General features: G+C 38.6%; 1 protein-coding gene across 2 annotated transcripts in view; it reads left to right on the top strand.

Annotated features, from left to right (window-relative positions):
- Positions 1-954: 954 nt before the first annotated feature.
- LOC117408809 (bifunctional methylenetetrahydrofolate dehydrogenase/cyclohydrolase 2, mitochondrial-like) overlaps positions 955-26,922 on the top strand; it is a 63,767-nt gene continuing 37,799 nt past the window's right edge. Inside the window, exons 1-5 of one of the 2 annotated variants that reach the window (XM_034014132.3) lie at positions 955-1,194; positions 5,076-5,260; positions 7,774-7,896; positions 10,742-10,894; positions 18,729-18,836. In XM_034014132.3, coding sequence (XP_033870023.2) covers positions 1,061-1,194; positions 5,076-5,260; positions 7,774-7,896; positions 10,742-10,894; positions 18,729-18,836 — 703 coding nt within the window. In that variant the 5' untranslated portion in view covers positions 955-1,060. The remainder of the gene's footprint in view (positions 1,195-5,075; positions 5,261-7,773; positions 7,897-10,741; positions 10,895-18,728; positions 18,837-26,922) is intronic. The other variant, XM_034014133.3, reaches the window with a different exon arrangement.

The raw sequence follows: 26,922 nt of genomic DNA, 5'->3' as shown, positions 1-26,922 counted from the left end.
CACAGTACAAATAAACCTTGACTGCTTCATTTACCAGATAAGGCAGCAAGGGTTTTAATCTACTTGATAAAACTAAAGCTGCCACTTTATAATTTGTATTCAAACGTGTGATGGGGTGCCACCAATTATCCAGAAATTGTACATCTTTATTAGATTTAGGTATGAAAGAAATGTAATTTAATGAAATCCTGTCTCATGGCTGGGGGTAAAGAATTCCTATTTATCATTACAAAAACAGTTTGCATAAAAAGCGAGCCAGTTCTTAATGAGCACGTTGATAAAATTGAATTGGGTGGCTGTCGGGCCAGGCAATATAAAACCAGCAAGTTTCTTTACTGCTGCACAGACCTCTTCCAGTTCCAAATCTTTGTCACAGAGAACGACTGATCTGTTATTCACAAAATAATTGTGCCCCAAAAATAGATAAAAAATATATAATTTTCACAAGATAGAAACCACTGTATAAAGCTAAAGCACAACCTGAAGTCTACCATTATTTTCTACCTGTGTGCGTACATTTCAGGCCATCGCACTCTACATGACATACTGTATTAAACCTCACTAGTTTTTCACAAAAACACTTTTGACCTAAACACACATGATCCCAGGTGGCAAATATAATGGTACTAATTAAACATTTTCATACACTAGCTTTTTATAGTTTATGTCATGGGATTATTATTATTATTATTATTATTATTATTATTATTATTATTATTATTATTAATTAATCAATAATAATAATAATAATAATAATAATAATAATAATAATAATAATAATAATAATAATACATAGTTGCTAAGTATACTTTCTCATATCGGTAGTACCTGAAAATATGATATATAAAAAAAACAAACAAACAAAAACCTTCTCGTTCACTCTGTGTTACAGTATCTGGATTACAGCATTAAGTGCAGAACGAGCGTCTCTGTGCAATAGAACCCTCCCTCTCTTATCACCATATCGGGCTCTAGCTCTTACCTGTGTGTACCGTTGCTTTGGTCTCCAGCGTCAGTCGCAGCTGTTGTCAGGCTGACACAGACAGAGCAGCTTGACATCATGGCGGCGTCGGTTCTTGTGCAGAGTGCTTCTTTCAGAGTATACAGCTCCTTACTGCAGCCCTGTTTTCTGAAAAAAATGAGAATTTTTAAAAAGGCTGTACCTCACAGACATGTTTGTCTTTCTAGTAACAGGTAAGAGGACATTTGTGATTTCTTTTTGTATGGTTTACATTGTGGGAATCTGAGTATGCTTCCTAGCCGGTTGCCTGCGGAATGTTTGTCACGTGTCATTAATTTTGATTTATTACTGCGGGAATATTTCAAAGAAAGAGTTCAATGTCACTTTGCATACTGGTGTATCTATAATTTGGATTAACTATAGAAATCCTAAAAGGAAAAAAAATAAAAGCGTTATCACGTTTTTTTTCCCAGATTCTAATATGTTGCTAATGATAGAAACAAAAACAAACCCAACTTTTTTTCCCTTTACTGTTTAATTTTTTTTACGTGATATAACCATGCCGTTTAATATTGGTGCAGTAGTATGTCAAAAAGACTACCTACCAGTCGTGATAAAATGCAGTCAGTAACCTACAGTTAAGGTGGAAAGGCTCGTTTGTAACTCTTTGAAAACTCACCATTGGTTTTTGGTTCACGTTTAGATACAGTATTGTTTATGCCGCCTGCCTGGTCCTAGTGTGTTGCACCATGTAGGTTACATAATTAAGGCATGCAACATTGGTACTGATATATTTCAATTAATAGAATGTGTGGTAATTTGCACGTTACTAATCAGTCAGACGTTTCAAAAACATTTATATTAAATCTCTGACAAACAAAAAATAAAATAGCCTGAATCACACTACCTCATGCGGATAACAAGTGGTAACAGCTTTTAAACAGCTTCTGCTTAGAAAGCATGGAAGTGTCCATTCAAATCTGGTACATTTTTGGGTCTTTTTCATCTTTTTTAATTGAATTTATCATACTTTTCCACCATTAAGAAAATAGTATGCAAATATTTATCATATGCAATACATTGGTTTGTGCACATTCTTTTACTTCTGCAACTTTTCCAATTTAAGTTTGCAAAAAAATCATGTACAATTAATGGTTTGCAAAAAACACATGTATAATTAATGGTAAATGTACTTCTGTTTGACAATAGGAAAACACATCACATCGCAATTGATTGCACCTGTACCAAAGTCTCACAGTGTACCACTTTCTAACATTACACGTGTCAAGTTTTGGTACGCTTACCACATTGTAACGATGTACCACTTTATACCACTACACTGGTACTGTATTTTAAAAAATCACAAGCCCCTACTGGTGGAGCATCCCTGTGCAGAAACCTTTATCCTTCATTTCCTGACCCGAGTCCAGTAAGTAATGGTAGGGGTCTTCCAATTTTATCAGAACAAAATATCTTCCCAAACAGAACATATCCTGTTAAACAGTATACATACAGTATACTTCACCTTATAAAACAGTTTGGAAAAATAACAACCTCTGATTGGTTAAACAGCATCACATGACCATGCATATTTATACCGTATACATATGGCTTGCACACTAAAGAGCTGCTTCATATAAAAATTCCATGACAAACTGCCGCTCGCATTTTAACTGGCTTCAGATTGGGTGTTCATATTGCTCCAGTTCTTGCCTCTGCATTGGTTGCCAGTTAAAAGCAGGATTGATTTAAATATTTTACTGCTAATTTATAAGGCTCTGAATGGTATGGCCCCAAATTACATTTATGAATTGTTAACAAGGTACATTCCCACTCGTACCTAGCTTAGTTGTATATCTGTGAGCCCTTCCTATATATTCTACGTAACATTGTTGCTAGGTAATTGTCTCCCATTGGCTTTAGAGTATACCAAACAGCGCAAGAGTTTAAGGTGCTTTGTTGGGGTGAAGATTATTAAGTAATTCATGTAAAGTCAAATTGTATTTTTATATTTTTTAAGCATTTACCAGCCCAAGTTGTTTGTTTTGTGGTATTCATTTCGAGTTTTTTTTTTTTTCTAGCACGTCATTGTTACATTTTTGTACCTGTAAAGAGAGTGAGTGCGTGGTAGTAAAGGAGAAGAGAGACAGTGAAGAAAGGAGAGTCCGGTGGCTAAGACATCGCGTGTAGTAATGAAAATACTGTCAAAAAATATAAAAATATCCACAGTTAAAAAATTAATGAAGAGTCAGTTTCACAAAACGATGGCTGACACCAACTAAAGGAGGAAAATAAAACTGAGTATCTGACAACTGATCCGACCCAAGTTACAGAAATTGACTGGTATGTACTACAAATAAAATACCAAAACAGCGCCTTGTTTAAAATAGCAAACTGGTTCGTACTCGACACCCGCGATATATTGAGTGGGTGGTGTAGTTCCTAATCATGACATCATGCTGGATATCGTAATAGCATGGAACACTGATGGACCAATCAGCATACAGCATTCTAACAATCCATTTTATAAGATTAAATGAGGCACAGCTAAATGAAATAGAAGAAAACAAAGATGAAAAAAATACTAAAAAGACTACAACATGGGCTGTTAATGTATTTAAAGACTGGCTTAAAGAAAAATATATGGGCATTCATTTTAAGGAAGTAAGTCCAGAAAACCCCACCAACATTTTGAAGGAATTGTATGCCAATTGGAGAAGTTCAACTGGCGACTAGTATTGAAGTCTCCAGTTTTTTAGAACTGACCCCAGTTGTCCAGTGCAGAGCTTTAAAAAACAGTGTTCAAAATGCCCTCCCGATGTAACAGCCTTTTATCTGCACCCACTCAGAGCTCCTCATTGAATCCTGAACACTACACCCTACTGGTACTCCCGTGAACCGATGGGAATACATTTCCTCTGAGAAATGATGCCTAAACTATGCAATAAAGCCAGCCTGTCGCTGCTTGAGACGTACAGCGGTGCCGTGCACCTACTTTCAGAAGCCGGGCTCGCATCAAAACTGGACATCGATCTGAAAGCAGTTTGCTAAGCTACTGGACTCCAACACTGCAAAACAGAAAACAGCGAAGTTCAGTCTTATCGCCAAACTCACCTGCAATCCGACTCTAGCCTCCATTGCAGCTGCGCCATTTCCTTCCTTAGTTTCAAGAGACTGCCCAGAAATAACACTGGTTGTACAGTACTCTGCCCTCTACTTATGAGATGCTGCTTTCATTACAGAAATTCTCATTAAATGGTAATGTGCAGTTGAGAGAGAGAGAGAGAGAGAGAGAGAGACACGACACACCCTCACCCTCACCCAACCTCTGTGTGTCATTGCCATGATTGGCAGGCGGGGGACTCCCAACCCCCCACCCCCCACAGGATCATGCATGTGTCAGATAGCCAGCACCGACCTCGTCCTGCCACACCGTTTTATAAGCGGGATAACATGCTCCAGGGCTTGTGCGTTGTGTTGCATTAACATACGGCTTTGTTGGTTGAATGCACTCAGATTCGCTGTGCCTTCAACCCAATTACAGCCGTATGTTAATGCAACACAACACACACCCTGTCGTGTGGTATCCCTTACATATTTAGGTTTGTTTATGTTTTGAAAGGGAATTCCATTTAGTGGCTGAGGTATATAGTATTTGAGTGATTGTGATTATTTGATTTACTTTCCAGGTGAAGGGATCTGAAATGGGATTTTTCAAGCACGTGAAGTCAACAGTACAGATATTGAAAAGCAAGTTGCTAAATATTGTTAAACTGAAATTGTGAATGGGGTTAGTTTGTGACGTGCCGTGGCATAGGCCTAAAGCACACAAAGCTCATGCTCTGATTGTCTGAAAGTTGATTATAATAAAGCACAATAGGCCTTTCAGTTGAAGCCTTAGCTTTGACAGCCTGCAAATAAAACTGTCTGTAAAAACTGCAAAGTCATACTAGTAGAAATATTAAAGGAAAGCTAACTTTTTTTGGGAGGCATATATTTTCCATACAGTATAAAATAAGAAAAAAACAAAACAAAAGAGAAATACCTTAAATTTCCTTTTCTAAACTTTTCTTACATATTTCTGTTAGTAGTGCTGTTTTTTCTCTTTGTTTAGCTATGCAGCCACAATAATCTCAGGAACTGAACTGGCAAAGCAAATACATAAGGAAATTCAAAAGGATGTGGAAGAATGGGTATCCGAAGGCAACAAAAGACCTCATCTTAGTGTGATTTTAGTAGGAGATGATCCAGCCAGTCGATCTTATGTAAGGAATAAAACAAAAACTGCTGCTGCACTAGGTGAGTTTGCTACCACATTGTTTGTACTGTGTTTCAATCCATAAAGACAGACCCATCTTTAATGATTAAAAATAAACCAATAACTGTTAATCACAATCACAACATATAAACATATTTTATTTTATATATATATATATACATACAGTGCCTTGCGAAAGTATTCGGCCCCCTTAAACTTTGCAACCTTTTGCCACATTTCAGGCTTCAAACATAAAGATATGAAACTGTAATTTTTTGTGAAGAATCAACAAGTGGGACACAATCATGAAGTGGAACGAAATTTATTGGATATTTCAAACTTTTTTAACAAATAAAAAACTGAAAAATTGGGCGTGCAAAATTATTCAGCCCCCTTAAGTTAATACTTTGTAGCGCCACCTTTTGCTGCGATTACAGCTGTAAGTCGCTTGGGGTATGTCTCTATCAGTTTTGCACATCAAGAGACTGAAATTTTTGCCCATTCCTCCTTGCAAAACAGCTCGAGCTCAGTGAGGTTGGATGGAGAGCATTTGTGAACAGCAGTTTTCAGTTCTTTCCACAGATTCTCGATTGGATTCAGGTCTGGACTTTGACTTGGCCATTCTAACACCTGGATATGTTTATTTGTGAACCATTCCATTGTAGATTTTGCTTTATGTTTTGGATCATTGTCTTGTTGGAAGACAAATCTCCGTCCCAGTCTCAGGTCTTTTGCAGACTCCATCAGGTTTTCTTCCAGAATGGTCCTGTATTTGGCTCCATCCATCTTCCCATCAATTTTAACCATCTTCCCTGTCCCTGCTGAAGAAAAGCAGGCCCAAACCATGATGCTGCCACCACCATGTTTGACAGTGGGGATGGTGTGTTCAGGGTGATGAGCTGTGTTGCTTTTACGCCAAATATAACGTTTTGCATTGTTGCCAAAAAGTTCGATTTTTGGTTTCATCTGACCAGAGCACCTTCTTCCACATGTTTGGTGTGTCTCCCAGGTGGCTTGTGGCAAACTGTAAACGACACTTTTTATGGATATCTTTAAGAAATGGCTTTCTTCTTGCCACTCTTCCATAAAGGCCAGATTTGTGCAGTATACGACTGATTGTTGTCCTATGGACAGAGTCTCCCACCTCAGCTGTAGATCTCTACAGTTCATCCAGAGTGATCATGGGCCTCTTGGCTGCATCTCTGATCAGTCTTCTCCTTGTATGAGCTGAACGTTTAGAGGGACGGCCAGGTCTTGGTAGATTTGCAGTGGTCTGATACTCCTTCTATTTCAATATTATCGCTTGCACAGTGCTCCTTGGGACGTTTAAAGCTTGGGAAATCTTTTTGTATCCAAATCCGGCTTTAAACTTCTCCACAACAGTATCACGGACCTGCCTGGTGTGTTCCTTGTTCTTCATGATGCTCTCTGCGCTTTAAACGGACCTCTGAGACTATCACAGTGCAGGTGCATTTATACGGAGACTTGATTACACACAGGTGGATTCTATTTATCATCATTAGTCATTTAGGTCAACATTGGATCATTCAGAGATCCTCACTGAACTTCTGGAGAGAGTTTGCTGCACTGAAAGTAAAGGGGCTGAATAATTTTGCACGCCCAATTTTTCAGTTTTTTATTTGTTAAAAAAGTTTGAAATATCCAATAAATTTCATTCCACTTCATGATTGTGTCCCACTTGTTGTTGATTCTTCACAAAAAATTACAGTTTCATATCTTTATGTTTGAAGCCTGAAATGTGGCAAAAGGTCGCAAAGTTCAAGGGGGCCGAATACTTTCGCAAGGCATTATATATATATATATAATATATAATTACACACAATAAGGCCCAGCTGGGCATCTGTATACCTTAACCCTAACCCTAACCCTTCAACCCCAGAGAAGTCCATATATTCAACGTATACAGACGCCCTAAAGGTAAAACAGTGGATTTGAAGACAAAAAAAGGATAAATCATGTTTTAAGGCAAAACGTTATTCCTGTTTTTTTATTAAATATCCTTACACCAAATAGAGTAGCCCCTTGTATAACTTTGAACTACACAATAAGTAAAGATGAGTAAATTAATGCAATTAAAACATGTAAAAGAAAGTAAATCATTTTTTTGATAGTGTGCACATTGCCATTGAAAAAATATACCGGGGGAGGGGGGAGGTGAGACAGCACTGAGTTGTTTTTTTTTCTTTCTGTCAGTACACTGAGCAGAACAGACATGAGGAATAAAAATAAATTCAACGCATTCTCGGATTTCAGTAATTTGTTCAAAATCTTTGTCAGAGAGGGGTGGATAATGTGCACAAGTGTCTTTTGTGTTTTTCTTTAGCATTTACAAACTGGTGCCTTAACCTAAATTATTTATGATTGTAGTAAGACAACTCAGGTTTGTGCAAAACAGAGTTTTCAATCATGTACAGTGTGTATACCATATTTCTCAAAGATGTTGAAGACAGAAAAGGTGTAATGAATGTGTAGTTTTATGTTACGTTGAAATACATGCTTGATATACTGAATGTATCTTCTCTCCCTGTTCTAGGTATCAGCAGTGAAACAATACTGCGACCTAGTAATGTTTCTCAAGAAGAACTACTAGAAGTGATTGACAGATTGAATCGAGACTGGAATGTCAGTGGTTTACTTGTTCAACTACCTTTACCAGGTATGTCTGAGAACTAATGCCTCATCTCCACTGCAGGCCGGGGCCGGCCCTGGCCAAGAAAAATGCGTTTCAGTCCTTTTTTCAAACGTGACCAATCTCAGAAGTTCTTGAACCCGTAGCAGTTTTTTAAATTTTGTCCCGGCACTTGTGTTCGACTGAATCTGCGTTCGTTAAGGTCTTGAACATACGTATACAGTCTGCCCCACTTAAGTGTTATATCGTTTAAGTGTATATCCCACTTATTCAATTTTAAAATCTGAAATTATTACCATTGCTACATTATGAAATTTACCCTGTTTAAGTGTAATTTTATAAGTGTATATTCCCGTTTTACTGCATAGTGGTGATACGTATATGCAGTTAACTGAGCATGTGCAATTTAATAAGACATAAACAGGCACAAGCCTGGTCTGGTATCAGGCAAGTAAATGCTTTTCTGGCAAGTAAAAGATATTCCCGCACTAAAATGGCAGCCAAAAAGAACAAAAGGAGCTTACCCTGGCAGAAAAATGTAAAGTTTTGGAGCTCCTACAGGATCCCAAAATATCTCAAGCAGAGCTGGCAAAAAGATTTGATGTGTCTCAACTAGTAATCTCTAGATTGATTAAGAATAAATATACTATACTGTCTGAATGGCAGCACAATTCCAATCCAAATCAGAAACATAAGCGAGAAGGAAAGGGCAGTGACGTTTACGCGGCTGTGCTATGATGGTTCCAAATGGTGAGAACACAGAATGCTTCAATCACTGATGCGGAGAACCTGGCAAGAAAAATGTAGATAACCATCCATTTGTTGCAAGTTGGTAATGTCGTTGGGGGGTGGGGGGGAGGCATAACATAAGGTTCCCACGTACACATGGAGAAAATAATGATGCTGACTCCCCTGCTGCTGAAGACTGGGTGAGCACTACTCTTACAGCAGTCCTTACTGATTTTGATGAAAACAACATTTACATTTGTGATGAAATGGCTGTGTACTACAGAGCTGCTCCAGATGGCACCTTGGCATTCAAAAACAAATCGGTTGTGGGAAGCAAGAAGTGTAAAGACCATGTGACATTATTGTTTTGCTGCAATTTGACTGGAACCAACAATTTGATTGGAAAGAGTAAAAACCCAAGATGTTTTAGGGGGGCTGCAATGCAACTTTGCCTGGAACATATACTGCCAATGCAAACACCTGGATGGCCGCTGTGCTTTTCAAAGACTGGCTATTGGAATTTGATAGACATATGGGAGCAAAGAAACTCAAGATTGCACTTGTTTTGGATAACTGTGCTGCACATCCCAGCCATGTTCCATTGAGAAATATTTGTCTGATCTTTCTGCCTCCGACATCCCTAATTCAACCATTGGATCAGGGGATAAGACTTTCAAAGCCCTGTATTGCCACCGTATTGTACAGCGGATAATAAACCAGATAGATAACGGGTCCCGAGACAATGCTGCATCTATTGTAAAAACAGTTAACTTGGATAAACCTGCTAGTACGTGCAACGCACCAACGCAGGCAAAGTTTGTAAAGCAGACAACTGGAGTCTTCCAAGCACCAACAGTGATCCCAATACCCGAGGAAGAAGTCGCTCCACCTGACGGGAAGACCGTGCAAGATTTTGAAACATTAGTGCAAGTTGACGAGAATGAGCAGTGCTTTGGTGAACTGTCAGATGAAGCGATTGTCAGTAGGCTTGCTACTTTTCGATTGTAATAGGTAAAGCTCATTAAATGTCGAATTCCCCAAAAATATGAGTTTGACTGAAATAAATTTTATATACGATAAATGTCGGTAAAACCACACGCTATTTTTTATTTTGTTACCAAAAATAATAATTTAAGAAATCATCTCGTCTTTGTAGTTTTTATACTTGCTGTCCGTCCCGCCTCCGTTCCACTCTGTCTGGCTAGGGGTCGCTGTCAGTCAACTCAGTGGCTCCTTAATAGGCTAGTGTAGTTTCACTGTCAGTCATTTCATCCTGTCCTGACAGATCTTGTTGGCTGAAGCAGCGCTAGAATTCTCTCATTAGTTTAAATGGCTGTCAGTCATCAGACCGACCTGTGCACTTTCATTTGCCAGCTACAGCGCCTGTCATTCAAAGCACATACTTTGAAATTAGCGGGTTAAGGTGTAGGTAAGCGTTTGCTATTATAGGTATATATGGTGGAAGTTATTAGTTTGATTTGAAAATGGGGCGCATGAGGAAAACACTTGAGTATTGTGCACAATACCCTGATCGACGGCAGAAGTGTCCGCAGCAGGACGAAGCGGGCCAGTCTGCCTTGCCTCCAGTGAGTCCAGCTGTGCTTAAGGAGAGTGGCGGAGCTCAGAATAAGTGCAAGTTAGTTATGTTTAACTCTCTAATGTTTTGTTCTGTGCATATTGTTTTTACTTGTATGTATACTATAAAAGTCTGTGTAATAGACTTTTATATGCTGCGTTTTCTACAGTTTATTTGAGACATTTTTTAAATGTGTGTAGGATCTATATCTATACAAGGTATAGCTTCGCTGTGACCAAATGTTATTTCAATTAGAATGTTGGTAACCATGGTTTTGTTGCATGTTGAATATGATACAGGGGTTTCTCTAAATGAGACGTTTCTCAATGGCATAAAAAGTTGTTTTTTTTTAGCATAAAGGTCGATTTCACTCATGCTCTGTTTAAATTGAAAAATAAAGATCGAAAAAAACTGTAAATTCTTTCAAAAATAAACGTCAATATTAATCTGCGATTTGGCAAAAAAATAAAAAATCTAATAGTAGCAAACCTAGTTATAAGTATTCACAATCCATGACTATAGACAAATACTTTGTCTGTTTAAATTTTTCTTTTTTTCTTTTTATAGAGCACTTCAATGAACGTTCAGTTTGTAATGCAGTCGCTCCAGAAAAGGATGTGGATGGCTTTCACATAGTTAATGTTGGAAAACTTTGCCTTGACCAGAAATCCATGATACCTGCTACGCCTGCTGCTGTTTGGGAAATTATTAAAAGAACAGGTAACTATAAACCTATTGTGGAAGGGTGGTGGGTAATTCACTGACACACAGGACACAGAGAAGTAATTTAGGAACACCGCACAGGTGCCCAGTTTTATTATGGGAGCTCAATTTCTTTTCAGCCCGCAGAGGGCGCTGTTGTCTGTGGTCTGCCGTACCAACTATGGTAGCGACAGAGCCACAACTATACCAGGGGCGGTACAGGATACAGTGTTGCAAACAAAACAGTAATCAAAAGGCGAAAGGAACAGGGAAAATAAAACACAGTAAACAAAACTACAAATAAAAGGTGCTGCGCTCGGCAGCTTCACCCCAACCGTCGCTACCCGCACGGCCCTCAGCCTGCTATACACCTTTTACCGGGGCTGCCCAAAGTTTTTCCCCCGCTACCGCTAATTCTTTTATTTATTTATTTATTTATTTATTTATTTATTTATTTTTGTTGGGATTTCCGTCCCCGCAGTTTTTCTCCAGCGCTTCCGCACACCGTTTACGTCTCAGAGGGCAGACCTGAGGGAACAGCAGAATGTTAACTTATAGGGCCAGCAATTCCCCCAAGACCCGCCTCTCAGCGACTCAGAGAGAAGGAAAGTCCGCACACCCACTCTCCCACCTCTCCGTGTCACTGCCATGACTGACAGGCGGATATTGACGGGCTGCTGCCCTCTCCCTGCAGCACTATGAACACATCAGAAGAGTCAGCACAGGTCTCCCCCTGTTACACCTATTTATATTTAAACACAAAAAAACTATGTTTTACTTGACGGTAAGAGCTGACAATTCAGAAAAAGACAGAAAATTGTCAGGTAAGGCCTCCACTGCACTCTTACCTGACCCATCTTCTGACAAGGCTTTCCAGCACACACTGCTTAACTGGTACAGTAAGCGGGTTCACTTCAGACAACATGTGTAGTCACCAGTGGGCAGGTGAAGTGAGGTCTAAAACCAGAACTACCATGGTTGTTTTCATGTTGTCATAGAATGATATGTGAATTGGAAAAGCTAATTAGATTAGCTGGAATATTAACACATCTTATTTATTGTGTACTTTTCCAAGTATACACATATTTACAACTGTCATAACTATTTCAGCTTTTTTCCTTCTTTTTTTGGATTTTGGTTTTGTTTATGAAGGACACAAAATCATGTGTTTGATATGGTGGAAAATAAGTTTGATGTATGTGTGGCATAGTAATGTACGGAACCACTAAAGGTACATGGTGTAAAAATTAAAATGGGAGGCTACTATCTCGTGCTCACGACTTATCCCTTTAGGGTTACATAGCAATGAGATCATTGAAAGGAGACATATAATATGTTACACAAGCATTTTCTAACCAATCAATTCATGAACTTTATAGATCTTGCTTATCCATTTATGAGAGTGACGTCTAAACTTCTAGGATATGTAGTAGGCTGTTTCAGAGAACTTTTGAATCCTCAGCAACCCACTGGTGACTACACATGTTGTCAGAAGTGAACCCACCTACTGTACCAGTTAAGCAGTGTGTGCTGAAAAGCCTTGTCAGATGGGTCAGGTAAGGGCGCAGTGGCGGCATTACATGACAATTTCCAATCTTTTTTCTGAATTGTCAGCTCTTCCCGTCAAGAAAATGGTTTTTTTTTTGTGTGTTTAATTCCATTATTTTTCACTGGAAGGCTGATTTTAAAACATGGTATTTATATGCAATGGAAAGTAGATCCATCTATTTAGATTGCAGTCCTCTCTGTATATCTTAAAGGATGTTTTTGGTTTGCTATTTATTTTTGTATTTGTGGTTTTTGTATAAGAGAAGTTATCTACTATTATAACAAACATTCCCAAGTAGGACCACCTTTTAGATACATTACATAGTAATGCTCGAAGTTCGCTTATATTTGGTAACATCTTGCTACCCAACAATTTGCTACTAGTTTTTTTATGCAATAGCATTTTTCTGATACCTTACGCTGCAGTTTATATGACCGACCCTGAGTGAACACGTAAATATTTACCGGTATTAGTTTTTTTAAACACGTACATTATTAGTATCTTTCATAAAACGGGAAACCATTGATAACAGAGCTTCCCGATTTGTACAGCCACATGTAGGTACGCAATGCAAATCGTATTGGACAGTAAAGTACAAATTCTATACCTAGAGTAGCAGAACAGCATGGGTACAATTTAAAAGTATGAAGTTTTATTTTATAGACCAAAAGTAAAATTAAATAACGGTTGGAGAATGGCAGCCCGGGTTTTGTTATAATCTTAACCCTGGTTTCAATCACGCTAAAAATGAACACATAATAGGTAGAGAATTATTACTTTATCAAAATTCTGTCTACCAAAAAAAAGAAAACAGGAGCAAATAGTTAGCTATAACGTTAGAGTAATGGCTCCCTTGTTTTATCAGTAAGAACAATTGACGAAGTACAATCTTGAGGTGCATTCATTTATCTAATCCGTTTTCTTTTTATAATAGGTTATCACTACCTTGCATACTTCTTATTTTATATGGATTACAGACAAATGAAAATGTGTGGTACACCATATATTTTCAACATTCAAAAGAAATATATGTATTACAGACTAAAATATATTTTAAATATATAAAAAAAGGGGCCAATTTCTATATATGAAAAATATAAGATCATACTTTTCTACCATATATTAAAAATATATATTTTTTCCTTAAGGGCTGCCTTAAAAAGTTAACTTCTAGCCCTGCATAGACTTCTAATACATAAAACAAGCTGTTATTATCAGGCTATTACATTTTTAACAATTTCTAAAAACATTAATACTTTAGTTACGTTTATATTAGGGTAGCTATCTGATTGATTATTAATAACAACATATATATTTATACCTTGTTTAAAAATGTACATTGATTCAAATGGTGTCATTAGGAGGAGAACGGCACATTTCCATACAATCGATTCAACCGTTTCATCGCTTAATATAAACAAGATAATAGCCTAATAATCATGAACAACAGGATCTCCCAGATACTTGAAATCCCTAGTTAATGGAGTTACAACATGTAAACAAATCACATACAGAAAAAATAGAAAAACACTTTTAAACTCTGCAATTTACTTTTTTTTTTTTTGTTTATGTTCAAATGCAGCTACCCTAGTGTATGTATTGTGCCTTCACAGTTCACACGGAAGGAGGGTTCTGAACATAAATTTTCAGTCAATGCTGCAAATCCATAATTGTGAGCAATTTATTATGTGATTTTTGTATTTGGAAACAAACCCTCAAACATTTGGTAATATTAATTATCTTGCACTTTATATTGTTTGTAATATGTTATTGTACACAATATATTAGTATTACGAATATATCTATTATGCTTATCTTTTAAAGTGTATATAATGCATATAAAGTAAATATATACTGACTAATATCTTGGCTGTACATATTTAAAAGAGGTACAATTTAATTCATTTTTACATCAACTTGTGGAGTCCCCATTTGAGATAGCGCATACTGGGTTTAGCTTCACAGACTTAGTTAAGGTCGGAAGCATTTAAAAAAAAAAAAAAAAAAACATAAAAAATGAAATGGATAAAGTCAGGATCCACAAGAACCACAAGACATAAGTGAACTAATTAAATTACCCACAGAGAATTTTTACGAATACCCACTAATTTACTGTTGGTGGTGGAGCCCTACTGTGCATGCCTAACTTTTGAGTTAGCAAAAAATAAACATTTATGCGTGAAGAAAAATTTAAATAATTTGCTAAATATTTGATCGATTTTTTTGGTTGCAAAAAAAGGCACTACTAGTCAATGAGTACTATCCGCCTGCCGGATATGGTGTTTTAAACACAGCCATTTTTGAGATATTTTAGCATTTTCGTTATGACAATTCACAAAGTGCACATTTTGTTGTATATACTAAGAAAACATATGTTAATGAAGAGAGCTGAAATATACTAATATAAATATTATTTGCATCATCTTAGCGAGATCTCTAGTGAGAGCTGTGCGACATTTTTTCAAATAAAATAGCGGCAGTTGAGTTGTGGTTTGCTGCAGCACAGGGTGCCCGAAGGATAGCTGGAGTGAAAGGTTGTTACTTGTAGTTTGAGGAGTGGTCTTAGGGGATAGGATAGGAAAGGAAAGAGGTTCCCGACCGGCGGATCAAGTAGCCCCACTCCGGGCATGCTAACAATTTTTGGTGAGCTGCAGCTATATCGGAAACAGATGTGTGAGTGTATGATTCTACTGCTGAGGAGGACCAGCGCCCTAGGCTCTTAATTATATGCTGATTGATGTTGGCTTTTGCTGCTGAGGTGGCTGCTCCTTCTCTAAAAGAGTGTGGAGTGTAGAACTGAGGTGAAAGGCCTGCTTTGGAGACGAGAGAGGCAAGGTGAGTTGAGAACCAATGTCTTGTAACTACTGCACGGGAGGAGCTGGTGAACAGTGGATCATGAGGAAAGCCTTCTTGCTGTAGATGTATCTAGACATGCAGGTGTAGGGACATAAAGGTTAATTAATCTTCGACAGCTGTATAAATTGACCCTGACGAAGTTGATCTGTCTTAGAGATGCGGAGCATAATTAGGAAATGAGAGCCTGGAACTAAGGAGATGTCGTTGGAACAGATGCCGAGAGAACGGAAGCTGGAAAGAGATGGGACTGTATATTCGGAGCATCTGAGGAATCCAAAGAAAGCAGTTAAGCACATGACTTCCATGAGGAGATCAAAGGGGTTGAAACAGCTTTTTCACAAGATTGATATAAGCGACTGTAGAATATCTGAAGATATAGGAAGTCGAGATGGGGAAGTAAGAGGGGAGCGCTTAGATATGCCATGGAGCGTCGGGCGGATTGCTGGAATGGCCCGAAGAATCGGAGAGGACACTGACATGAGACAGTAATGGAACTGAATTCTGGAGATGTAAGATTTGATTGTGGAAGCGGAGAGGTGCAGAATGTCTCGTGCGTGGACGATAAAGGCTAGGATCCAGTCTTGATTAAATGGAACTGGCTGAATTTGGGTGTTTTTTTTTGTTTTTTTTGCGCAGAAGGAGGAGAAAAAAGACCAACCTGTAGAGTAAGATGATCTTGCTGATGGAGCTAGGGCAGCGGGCATGTTATTTGTAGCAGATTGAAGAAAGCTGAAGACAGGAGAGCTCACAGGAATACTAGGTGCTGGTATTGCTTAACTTGGAGAGGTGCTGGCGATGCTGTGGGAACCAACTACTCACATCTGTTGATTTGTAGGCAAGAAAGAGCATCAGCTGCATTATGTGAACTGGGAATGAAACGGGCTTGAAAGAAGAAATTAAAAGACACTGAAATCCAAATGAGGCTGTAGTGACTGCATTTTAAGGGGAGAGGAAGATCTTTGTTTATTGATTATATTGGACTGTAGATTTATTGTCGCTAAAGAACGTGATAGATTTTCCGCACCATCGGTGGCCCCAGATGTGAGCAGCTGTGATGATGGGATACAGTTCCAGAAGAGCTGTAGCTTTGAGGTGGGAAGAAAGATTCTGAATTTCAGGGGCCATTTGATAGAGAACCATTCAGTCCCTATGCAACCCCCAAATCCTAAGAATGAAGCATCAGAGAGCATCAAAGAGATTCAAATCATGATGAGCTGAAATCAGGTCTTCATAGAATAATGACAGGCTGTTCCAGTGACAAATTAAAGTAGCACACATCTTAATAGCCTTTCTTGCTTCGTTGAGAGCAGAGATCTGCTGAAGCAATGATCTGTAACAGTGCGCTGGACTGCCATCAGTAGTGTGCAGTGGTCTGCTGTAGAGAGCAGAGATCTGCTGAAGTGAGTGAAAAGAAACTCATTGTGATATATGAGCAAATTTAAGCTGCCTCCTTGGGATTGCAGGAGGTTGTTGCACAATTGTCTGCCAACCAGAATTTTGATAGGATGTCAATGTTGGTCTTTAAGTGTTAAGGCGATTTAGATGGAGCCAAAGATGAGGCTGCTTTTGGGAGAGATGTAGAATGCATTGATGTGAGGCTGCTGCAAAACCTATTGATTTGATCAGGAGGAGTCTGTGAGTGTATTGTCCATTGCAAGGTAGGAGGCTGGTCTGACTGAAACGCTGATAAATCAAAGGACATGGTTTCCATACCTGACTGGCAGCTCACATCGAATGAAATATTAACCTGATTTGAAAATACATGACTTTCGCAGTGAAAGGACCAGCTAAAATATAGAACTTGTGGTATTATACTGCCATCTGGACATTATGATTAGAATAAAACCGTTGGCTTTAGAAAATGCTGCAGGGTAGAACAGATTTGATTATTGTGATCAATAGTCCACGTGATTGGAATGTTTATCCTAAATGCTATGATGCTGTATCATGCCAACACCTGAAATCTGGCGCTGTTCAAAAATATTGCGGCAAATCTGTGTAGAAAGAGAATGACTGTGGATTGTATTTGGACAGAGGAAAGTAGAATGGGCTGTAGATGCGCAGAGTCTGCAGGCGTTGGCTCACAAACCGCTGAAAACACGGTTAAAAGAGGTCTAAAATCAGTGTTAGACCAATCGACAAAATGGTTACCTGCTGATAAGATGGTGGCGGCTTTAGTGGAGTAGCTTTATGGTACTCGTAGAACATAGTACCCTCATATCTAAAAGAGAGCTCCACGATGTAGAATAAAGTATATTGCTCCAGCTCTTGATGGCGGTGTGGAACTTAATGTTGTGTGACTTGAGTGTAACATTGATATCTTTACCTTCAATTATTTATTTTCTGATGTTAGGAGAGTGAGTGACGCCTGATAGAAAGGGCTGTTGAAATCACAGGCGGCTCGTCAGTACAGGCAAGTGAGGCATGGGCTGAGCATCGTCTATCTGACTATCTATGAAGACATTTAGCATATACTTAAAATATTTATTATTAATTTAAAATGTATATTGAATACATATTTTAGGACAGTTAAGCATGTATATACAGTAAGTAAGTTAACATAGGTCCATGAGACGTGCCTGCAGTTGATTTAAATGTCACGAATTCGGCGAGTTGAACTTGCTCTCTCCAGTTGTGAAAACGCAGCGGCAGGAAGCTGGAAGATTGCAGTACTGAGGCACAGAGCTCACAGGGCTTCATGAAACTGCCTGGTTACCATAGCAACGTAACACTCCCAGTAGTCACTCTGAGGGTGTTGCCGTGGTAACCATGGCCTGCGAGGCACCAGTGGAAAGTTGTAGCGCAGCAGTGTCGTTGGACAGGGAAATGCCAGCAACAATTGCAACTGTTTAAAACATGCTTTCAAAAGTTCATAACAAATTGACGCAATTGTCGGCAGCTTTAGTGCATCTCATTATAATATTTGAGAACCCTCATTTGCACTATCTCCACCCCCTTTTTTGACAAATGTATGCAGGAACGCCCATAATCACATATTAGTCTAAGGTTGAACCGCAAAGTAAAACTGCTGCCGCAATGCAGTCCTTACAAAGTCGCTAACAGCATTGCAGGTTTTGTACATTTCACCCTAGACTTCCGACTTGTTTGCGATATTACGACAGGCGCAACACTTTAGTACATCTACCCCTTAATGTTTTTAATATTAAGATCATGCTTAATTTGTTTTGGAAAGTAATTTCTTTAGATTATTTACATTATATTCCTCTAAATCAAATTAGACAGCTACTCAGCTAGACAGCTGCTTAATTCAGTGGGGTGTATTTTACTAATCCGTGCCAGATGTTAACAACGCAAATTGTAAACCTTCCCTAATAAAATATCAGTCTTTATTTCATTCATAAAACAGTTTTACAGCTTTACATGTTGATCATATTGCTCATTTATTTGTAGTGATGTGTAATTATTACACAGTGCTTCTGTCTTTAGGGATTGAAACATGTGGTAAAAACGTTCTGGTTGTTGGAAGGTCGAAGAATGTAGGCTTGCCGATTTCAGTGCTTTTGCATACTGATGGAAGACATGAAAGACCTGGCGGTAAGTGACAACCTTGTCAAAAAAGTTGGCAGTTAAGCAGGTAGTAAAATTAAACACTCAGTTGATTCGTATTACATATACAAAAATATTTGTACATATACAGAGACACATGGTGTAGTACTGTTACAAGAACTGACCCAACACTTCACTGAATTTAAATTTGTGGTTCAATTTCTATGACTTAAGCAGTTGACAGAAGCTCAGCTGAAGGTGTAGGTATCGGTTTTGTTCACAAAGTAAAGTTTATCTGTTCTTTTTGTTTTCAGTTTTTAATCAAACTACTTGTAAAGAATATATTTAGAGCAGTGATCAATGAACACATTAGGAGATGTGCCTCATTTGCTGATTGCTAATTCTTTATATTGATTCAGCATTTTTTCAAAGGAACATATGGCAACTCTGACTTGATGACTACAGGAAAAACAGAGTCTGCAAACAAGGCAGTGAATATTAGCGTTACAGCAGGAGTGATTTATGAAGCTCTTTATTATATTATATAAAAAATAATGTTTTTTGTAAAGTCACAGATCACATGAATTGCTTTGACTGAAGTGTAACAGCCAGGTTACACAATGCTAATTTGTTGCTAGCTCTTAGGCTAGGTACACACAGGCTAAATGCGGTTGTAAGTTCACCTTTTGCTCTTAATATGGTTTGTATTCACACACAGTTCTGTTACAAAGGGCAGGGACAACTGCACTAGTTAATCCTTTTCAGAGCAAGTATCGAGTGTGGTTATTAATTCAATTTGGTTAGTTAATGCGCACTAACTGTGTGTGTGTGTATTACAACCGCACTAACACAACCGCAGTTGGTGCTCAGTGCTCAACTAATGATGTCATTGTTTTTCCACCAATACTGAACTCATGGCACTCCATGAAATGTCTCAGTAAATGACAAAGACACATATACAACTCCTTAGACATGCGTACATTTTTAATCCAGTCATTTGGAAACCACTCAAGTTGTTCCCACCATGCTGCCAAACGTCTCCGCTGGTTTTGCAGAAAAGAGCATAGCTGTGCTTGACGATTGATTACGTACAGTACTTTCTTCCAAAAGCATGAACAAAAACACAGCCTCCATGTTGTCACACAAAACCTCACGATCAGCATGTAATGACTCCCAAGTTCAGTGTTTGTTTAAACAGGGAGTGCACTCACTTCTGTAACGAAAGGTGTGTGTGTGTGTGTGTACAACAAACAACCGCAGCGAGTGCCGTTTGTAAATACGGTTGTCGAGCCAACTGCAGTGTGTGTGTACGTAGCCTTAGTTAGGTAGCTGCCGCTGCTGATTTAACAAACTGTAGCCATAGAAATTCAAAATATATTTTACTGAACCCTTTACTGATCCCTCCATACAAAAATATAATGAAGCATATTAATACTGTCATAAATTGCAGTAATTGAACACTTAGGGGTAAATGTATGCTAATGCTATGTTGGAACATATTTTAACTGTCAAGTAAATTTCTCGAGTAACTTTACTCTTTTCAAGTAACTACACAATTATTTAAAAAATGTGTTAAAGACTATTAACACGTAATTGAGTCGTGCAAATTTACACCAGCTTACACAAAGGTGTAAATAATTATGGTATATATAAAGACGTTTTTCAACTATTAAAAATCAGATTTTTTTGTTTAAATAAAGGATGGCTTTATTACTGTGGATGCACGGTCATCACTCAACAGGTAATACCCTACCCACTCCACTTTACACCAAACTGAGTGCTCAGGGTTGTTCAAAGCAAATAAAAATAAAAAATACAAATTATGTTTTCAGCCTAATTGGGTCATCAAAATGTGGTTGATCTTGGACCCTTTTTAATCGATTTTTAACTCACAAACTGTTTGAGCTAGAGACCTGTGTTACAAGTCTTTTTTTTATTGGAAATTACATGAGGAAACCAAGAATTTGACAGTTTTTTTACTTTTGACACTTGACAATAATAGATATCTAAATAAATCATGGAGCGGTCAAAGTCTCGGCTTCACATATACAGAGTTACAGGAAAGTAATGTTCTTTATTTGCTGTGAAAAAATGTAATGTTAACCCCCCTGTGACAGAGATGGCTGTAGTGGTGACGTCAGGCCAGATTGCAGGGAAAAAAACAAACGCAGTACTGCAGGGCAAAAGACGCGGCATGCACCGTTTTTGTTTAAATAACAAAACAAAAAAAGGCTTTAACAAAACAACGCTCACAGAGCAAAATAAAAGTTTAAAGAAAATAATCAAAAGCACTAAACACAAACAGTAGGTCAGGCTGGGTAGTTGCAGTTGCTGTCACTGTTCGTATTTATATTTTAGTTTCATTTTTAATCCACTCGCTTTTTCAGCCCCAAAGCTGAAAAAGCGTTCACCACACTAAAATAAGCTCTTTGTAGCAGCCCGGTATTGGTGGTACCAGACTTTTCTAAAGAATTCCTGGTCCAAACAGATGCTTCCGAAGTAGGGCTAGGAGCTGTACTGTCACAGGAGGTCGATGGGGTAGAACACCCCATTATGTTTCTCAGCCGAAAACTGGAAGACAGAGAACACAATTATGCAGTGATCGAAAAGGAATGTCTGGCAATAAAATGGGCTATAGAAAGCCTGAGGTATTATCTGCTGGGACGACAGTTCACCTTAATTACTGACCACGCTCCCCTAACGTGGATGAACCAAGCAAAAGAGAAAAACGCTAGGGTAATGCATTGGTTCCTGTCATTCCAACAGTATAAATACAGCATAAGACACCGAGCGGGGAAACTAATGGGGAATGCTGATGGACTTTCTAGAATTCATTCCTTCTTTTCTACAGTAGCTCGACCCCAGAAGCTCGAGCTAGGGGGGGAGATATGTGATAGAATGAGGGGATTGGTGCGAAATGGGAGATACATTAGGGCAGTCTTGATGGCAAATTCTTGCTTCAGTCATACCGGAAGCAAGATGGCTGCCAAACAGGAAGTGATTAGTTTTAATGCCACATCATCAAAAAGGGCGTTCCCAGGGGGATAAAAAGGGAGGTCCAGGCAAGTACCAGTGGAAAAAGAGTGGGGAGAGTGGTATGCTACAGGAAGTGAGTACTGAGATTGTTGGATTACTTGTTATTGACCTTGGATTGTTTGACTGCCTTCTGTGTGCTTGATACCTGGACTGTTTTGAAAACCCTGGATTGTGTATGAACCTTGGCCTGTTTCACCGACTATTCTATGCTGGATGGACATGTAAATAAAGCACAAATAGGTACCGCCCTGTTTGGAATTAACTTCACAGTATTTTGTCTCTGTTTAAATACTGTCCCGCTACAAAGTACTGTATGCATATTCTACACAGCCTATGAAGTTGCTACAATATTGTGGCAATGTGCCCCGCCCCTGTGTGCATATTATGTGTTGTATGTTGTGTGCGTGTGTTAATGTTGGTGTATAGATTGGTACACGGGATATAAACGGGTCTGTGTTTCACGTGTGATTTTAAAAAGGTAGATTTGTATTTAGGCACGAGGAGGGCACAAATCACTTCACGTGCTGGTTAAATGTAATATGTGAGCACGGGGTTGCACAGAATTATTTCACGTGCTGGGATTCAAGTGAATAATTAATTAGTAATTGAATCCCAGCACAACAGTATATATAGACACATTTTCTTTCACTCAGGGTTGGGTGTTCGGTGAGTGGAGAACGGGATTGGAGACGGAGGTAAAAAGAATAAGAGTAATAATCTTTAAAAGAAGCTCACCGTGTTTGTTTGTCTGTCTAGTCCGTTTTGTTCGTCTGTTTATTTTGGCCTCAAGTGCCGTGCCCTGTGTTTTGTCTGTTCCAACCTTTTATTTTCTGTTCTGTTTATTAAAAGCATTCGCTCAGCTTCACCAAACCACACCTCTCTGTCTGTTTATTTCCTGCTTCTGGTCTGATGCCACCCACTCCGGCCGTCTTTGTGACACACATATATATATATATATATATATATATATATATATATAATATATATATATATATATATATATGTTCTATGTTCCTTACGTTCAAATGCAAAACTGGCTTATAACTATCCAAAATTACCTTAACACCTTTGAGCTATGACGTTTGTTAAGAAAAGTTGCTGCTTCAAAAAACAAGGAGGCCATGAGCAAATCAAATTTCTGAATATATTGTACTATGAAAAAGTGCCTCCTATTTTCTGTTTTGAATGCCCCTTTATATTGTACTATATGGTAGAATATAGTACAGCCTTCAAAGTTCAAAGACTAGTAGAGGCCAATGGGGTGCTGTGCCACAGGGGAAATACGGTCATAGGTCACATGGTCTGGCACTTGGCCCCCGATCATATTAGGGGGCCACACAACGAAGTTGCTGTGGAACCCTATTGTTATTAAGATTATTAGGGGGCCAAGCAACGAAGTTGCTGGAACCCTATTGTTATTGTTAAGATTATTATTAGGCTTCCAAGCCAGAATGGCTGGGGAAGCTTATTGTTATTGTAAAGATTATTATTATTATTATTATTGTTATTATTTATTTATTCTTCCCAAGATTTCAAATTGCTCATAATTAAATTTTTTAATTTAAATTTAAAACCACTTCAGTTGAAAAACGTTTTTTTTGATTAACTCCAAAGTTGACAGGCACTTTGACTTCTCTTTAAGGTTAAATATAAAACTAGCTTATAACTCCTTACAGTGTGTAGATAGGGTCGTGGTTACTATGGTGTTTAACACTAGAACCACTGGGTTTATGCTACTACCTAGAACCGCTGGCAGCAGTCATTTTGACGAGTACAGCTTCAATATGAAAATGAAAGACAAACTTTCTGATAACACTCAAAAGATGTATTCATGAACATCATATCTAACATTTGCATAGCAGAAACACTGCATTTAAATGAAAAAAACTAAACATAAAAAAGGCTTTATTTTCAAAATGAGCACATATAATGCATGACTTCAAAAAATAAAAAACTAATAAAGTAAACATTTCAAAAGAAAATATTGTTTAAAGATTTGTAAACTGGTATATGTACATACAACATTGTAAAAACAAAGTAAAAAAAACATAAAAAAAGAAAATTCAGTTTTGGCAATTAGAAGACATTACTGATTGCGAGGACTTCATGGTAGACAAGCTGCCGTTCATCAACATAGTCACTCCTCCTTCTTTGGCCAACGATGCCTTTTGAGCTTTTTTGGGACCTTTGGATTGTCTGTTCCAGCTTTCATGTCTGGAGCAACAGCGTTGAACTTGCCATCCTTCTGTCGTACCAAAAAGTGGCCCTGGATGAACTTCCGGTAGAGGAATGGGTTGTCTACCAGGAGCCATACCGCAGGTAGTTGATGCAGTCAAACTCTCGGAACCCTCTGATCTGTGACTTAACTGTACTTGTGCAGCTCAGATTTTTCACAACATTCTTCATAGAACTCCACAAACTTTTGTTTGAGCCTTTCTGTTTTCTCCAGCAACGTGTGAAAAGGCAGGTGATTCATCAGATTTGTTCTTGTTCCAGGAAGCTTCCCACATCATTGTTTCGATTGTTTCTGAGATAATCAGCATGCCTTGCAGCGAACGGACACAGTGCTTCCCATTTAGGACAGTCTGGACAGTTTTCACTCCAAAAATGTCAGACTCTATCAGGGCATCACCCATTCCACTCCCACCTATGTACTTCCCAACACAGTGAAGTGCCACTTTTGCCATATGAAACATCCCCACCATTGGGAACAGGTCTTCAAATTCTTCAGGGTTGCTTAAGACAAACACCTTCATCACAGAAGATTGACATGGCAAGCTGATGTACCTGAGTTTTTCATGGCTGAGTACACTGGCATAATTAGTGACTGGGGATGAAATCACTGAGGTGCTCTGAGAGATCAAGGCGTGGAACCCTCCCCACGGAGGCACTTGTCCTTTATCTCCTGATGGCAGTCCGCATTTCACTGGAGTGATGAGAAATTCTTTGTCAGCTGTCTTGCATGACGCAGTGTCAGATGGTTGCAGCCCGACATCTTCGGCTACTTTGAATGTTTCAGACAGGCTTGGTTGATTGACTGGCTTACGATGATGGCCCACGTGTTGGCACATCAGTTCAGACGTTAGCTTGCATCTCCGCTTTTTCAATTTTGCGACTGAAACATTTGGTTTTCCGGGTGGGGCTTCACCCGAACAATCTTGAAATAGCACCATCACTGTGTCATGTGTGCCAGCCATGCCAGACAATGACGAGTCGTCCTCAAAGTGAAAGTTATCAAGAGCACCAATGGTGAAGTCTGTGCTGTTGAAGTGACTTGGAATTGGTGTACTATTGGCTGCACAGCATAAGCAGACAGCAAATTTCGGCTTCTCAACAAATTGGCATAGCTGGTGGATACGCTGATTCGGTTTATAGATGTAATCATCTCTGCTTTTGCACTTGTCGTAAATGCTGTGAGCGGTCATCATGTGCAGTGGAGTTTTCTTTGAGCCATTGTGAAGTTCATAGAACATAATTTGGAAAAGACCGTAAAGCTGCACAGCCTGATGTTTAACACCACTGTTCGTTTCAGACCTGGTTTTGTCATTCAAGTCACTCAGGTTGTCACGTTCACTTCCTAGCTGCAGCATTTCGACTTGCAACATTTAAAAAAATGGCAGGAGCACATCAGGCATTCTTGTGCTCTCCCACGACTGACACGGTTCATTAGCATCACAAAATTTGTCCTGAAGTTTTAAGTTAACTTTCTGTATTTCTTGCCTCAAGATAGCTCCTGCTGATTTGACATAATCATACAATATTATTTTTGCAGCAAGCTCCTCAATGCTTAGGTCAGCTGAAAAGACTAGTAAAGACGCATTTTTCCGATGGGACTGACAAAATCCAATTTTGTCTTGGTACGTTCTCACAAGCAAGATTTTTGACCTTGTTGTAGATTGAAATATTCTCTTCAATGTTGTTCATTAGTTCTCTATTCTCCGTGAGTGTGAACCCATAGCCTGCTTTAAGAAACTGATCCAGATGGTCTTTGACTTGTTGAAACAACTCAAACTTCTGTGATGGGCAGGATTCCTGGGACTCAGACCTCAAAGACTCATGCTCATACTTGACAATGTAGCCATTCATGCATTTCCCATGGGCAAACAAATCTGCAGCAAAAATCTTTTGCTCACTGTCAAGGTCTGCATTGCTGACAAAAATGTAATCTTGGAAAATGCTAGCTGCAGCTAAGAATTTGTTTGCCCGCTGCTCTTTGCAAACTGAACTTTCTTTTTACCTTCATGTGATCTTCACTTGTCCAGACATGACCACACATGACACATGGGAGATTGTCAGAATGTAGTTCTGAGCTTGGAGGAGGATATGGGGTTGACCTAAGCAGGACAAGGTTCTCATGTCTGGTTTCAGCCTAAGATGTGTACTTGCTTCAGGGTCAACACATTTGGCCGCAGCACTTTTTTCATGTATTGCATCTAATGTTTTTTTCAAGGTATATAGCTTGTAACAATCATTGTCCACATTATAATAAACTTTGTCTGTCTCACTCATAAACTCCATTCACTTGAACACCTCATCCTTTCTTACCTCTCCAGCCTCTCTCACTCGTTTCTGACTACTCAGTAGATGTTAACTTTGTATTGGCTTTTCTTTCTTGATATATTATGCATTAGTCTTTGTTGAAGACATCTGGAGCTTTGGATTTCATGAAGACTCCCTCAGGAGTGATAGGTCTGCTGCTAGCTTCGTGCATCTTCTTATAAAATATCACATCATAACCCACATTTTATTTTTTTAAATGTGTTTAAAAATGTACAATATTAATGCAACAAATATGTCACAAAGGTTTAAAGAAATGCGTATTAATAGACATTGGATGAAATTAGTAATGGATGGCTATATGGAGGCAAAATAAGCTGATCCCAGGAGCCAGCATTACACATCAGCCATCAACACAAGGCAGAAGGATATCTACATCATCAGATGGAAATAAACGCAAATCGATGGAGATGCAGATGGATCACATTAGTTTACTGTAAAGCTACGTCTTAGTTGGTGCTTATCTTGGTGAGAGCCGAGTTCAAATCAGCATGAAGTTTTAACATCTACTCTTGTGTAATGAAAATCATGACAGTTGTAG

This window comes from Acipenser ruthenus, chromosome 2 (assembly GCF_902713425.1).
Source record: "Acipenser ruthenus chromosome 2, fAciRut3.2 maternal haplotype, whole genome shotgun sequence".
NCBI lineage: Eukaryota > Metazoa > Chordata > Actinopteri > Acipenseriformes > Acipenseridae > Acipenser > Acipenser ruthenus.
This window is presented reverse-complemented; position numbering and strand designations above follow the sequence as displayed.